The 2,500-nt window shown below is 24.0% G+C and overlaps 1 protein-coding gene across 1 annotated transcript in view; it reads left to right on the top strand.

Annotated features, from left to right (window-relative positions):
• Positions 1 to 1,840, top strand: part of DICPUDRAFT_40086 (Mov34/MPN/PAD-1 family protein) — a gene marked incomplete at both ends in the record, with an annotated part of 1,960 nt that extends 120 nt beyond the window's left edge. Inside the window, 5 exons of the mRNA XM_003292078.1 lie at positions 1 to 17; positions 216 to 579; positions 654 to 917; positions 984 to 1,126; positions 1,750 to 1,840. The exon at positions 1 to 17 is cut by the window's left edge and continues 120 nt beyond it. Of these exons, the coding sequence (XP_003292126.1) occupies positions 1 to 17; positions 216 to 579; positions 654 to 917; positions 984 to 1,126; positions 1,750 to 1,840 (879 nt within the window). The remainder of the gene's footprint in view (positions 18 to 215; positions 580 to 653; positions 918 to 983; positions 1,127 to 1,749) is intronic.
• Between the last annotated feature and the right edge of the window lie 660 nt (positions 1,841 to 2,500).

Here is a 2,500-nt window from a genome sequence, read left to right as displayed (position 1 = left end):
AAACCATGGGCAAAAGAGTATTTATCATCTAATTATTAAACAATCAACTAATAATAGTGCAGCTACTAACCTATTTTTTATAACCAATCACTTATCAACTATTAATTATTAATTCTCAATTATCAATAATCGATCATATTATCAAATCTCAAAATATCAATATAATCTCCCAACAATACTATTCAAATTAATTAATCTATAAATTTTAAAAATAGTCCACATTATTTCAAACATGTTAAAATTTCAGCTATTGCTTTATTAAAAATGGTTATGCATGCTAGATCAGGTGGTAAATTAGAAGTTATGGGTATGTTAATGGGTAAGGTTGAAAACAATACAATGATTATTATGGATTCATTTGCTTTACCAGTTGAAGGTACAGAAACTAGAGTAAATGCTCAAGTCGAAGCTTATGAATATATGGTCGAATATCTCGAACTTATTAAACAAACTGGTAGACTCGAAAATGCCTTAGGTTGGTATCACAGTCATCCAGGTTATGGTTGTTGGTTATCAGGTATCGATGTTGGTACCCAATTAGTTAATCAACAATATTCTGAACCATGGTTAGGTATTGTAGTATGTATACAAATAATTCTGGTCATATTCATAATAATATGTGTTATTTATTAACAAACATTTATTGTATATAGATTGACCCAACTAGAACAGTTTCAGCAGGTAAAGTAGAAATTGGTGCATTCAGAACATATCCACAAGGTTATAAACCACCTAATGAAGGTCCATCAGAATACCAATCAATTCCATTATCAAAAATCGAAGATTTTGGTGTTCATTGTAAACAATATTACTCTTTAGAAATTTCCTACTTTAAATCATCATTGGATCAACAATTACTTGATAAATTATGGAACAAATATTGGGTCAATACTCTCTCTTCATCACCAATCTTTAGCGTAGATATCAAATTAAAATTTTGTTATTTCAAATATTATTTAACTAACCTTTTTCCTTATTTTTAGAATCGTGAATATATTACCGGTCAAATTAATGATCTCAGTGAAAAATTAGAACAAGCTGAAACCCAACTCTCAAATACAAGATCAGCAGCATTATCAGATAAAAAGAAAGAAGAAAGTTTACTCTCTAAAATTAGCAAAGATAGGTAAGTAATATTTATTACTTTTTTTTATTATTATTATTATATTATATTTTCATTGTCAATTTTATTTTATAAAAATAATTTTTATTTCAGTTAATTTAAAATTGGTTTTTTTTTTTTTTTTTTTGAAAATAACGGAACAATTTGTCAATTACTTCACCATAATATACATTAAATTTTCGTAATTATTCTGTGCATTTTCACCCCATGCCAAACACTCAGTCGCATTGCTACAATCTTTTTTCACTTCGTTAATTTTTTATTTTTCAGTTTTTCGAAAAATAATTTTGTTTTGCCTTTGTAATTTTAAAGAGATTATTATGGATTTTTATTTTATTGTATTTTAAAATTTTAAAAAAATCATTTCATTTCAGAATAGTTTTTTATTTGTACAGGTGCAAAAAACCATAATATTATAAACAAAACATATGGTTTCTAGAAACAAAAATAATTTTTTTTTTTTATCGCGATAAAAAAAAAAAAAAAAAAAGTTTGAAGAATAGTATTTTAAAATATTTTTAGACCATTTAATAATAGTTAATATTATCACATGACACCATTCAAACTAATAACCTAGTTGTTGTATAATAAATAAATTACTAACCTATTTTTTTTTTTTACTTTAGTTCTAAAGTCACAATAGAACAGGTTCAAGGTATCATGTCCCAAGTATTCAAAAATTCAATTTTTAACGAGTCCCAAGCAGTTTCTAAATAGACACTATAATTAAAATCAAAAATAATAAAAATTAAACTATAATAAATAATCGATAATAATAGTCCTTTTATTTTATATTTTTATTTATTTTTTATTTCTATTTTTTATTTCTATTTTTATTTCTATTTTTATTTCTTTAATTTTTGTTTAATTTTTATTTTTACAAAAAAATTGCCAAATAAATTTCTTTTGATTTATTTTGCAATGTCTGAAAAAAAGCCATTATTTAATTGTGGTTCCGCCTGCGTTTTTAGAATTAAAAAAAACTCTGTGGTTTGCACATTTATGTGTCATGTTGTTTTTTTTTTTGATTTCCTATTTTTTTTTTGCGTAATCATTAACTATGCCACAATTCCCTATCAATGGTAATAGAGCAGATGGTTTTATGAATTATTACCAATAGTTTGATTTTACTAAAATTTAAGTGTGTTGTTGTTTGTTATCTATTTAGAGCTCTCATACCAATGTCCCAGATATTTTGAAAAAAAAAATTATCAAAAATAAAAAACTTTTCATTTTTTAAATGTGTATCTATTATGGTTGAGGGAGTGTCTTTTTGTTTTTTCAAAAAAAAAAAAATTATGTGATTTTTTTTTTTACGCATATTATTAAAAAAAAAAAAAAAATTTTAAATAAAAACTATGCAAAAAAAACTCTTGC

This window comes from Dictyostelium purpureum (assembly GCF_000190715.1).
Source record: "Dictyostelium purpureum unplaced genomic scaffold DICPUscaffold_321, whole genome shotgun sequence".
In the NCBI taxonomy this organism is placed as follows: Eukaryota; Evosea; class Eumycetozoa; order Dictyosteliales; family Dictyosteliaceae; genus Dictyostelium; species Dictyostelium purpureum.
The sequence above is the reverse complement of the archived record's forward strand: the minus strand, read 5'-3'. Positions and strand labels throughout refer to the sequence as shown.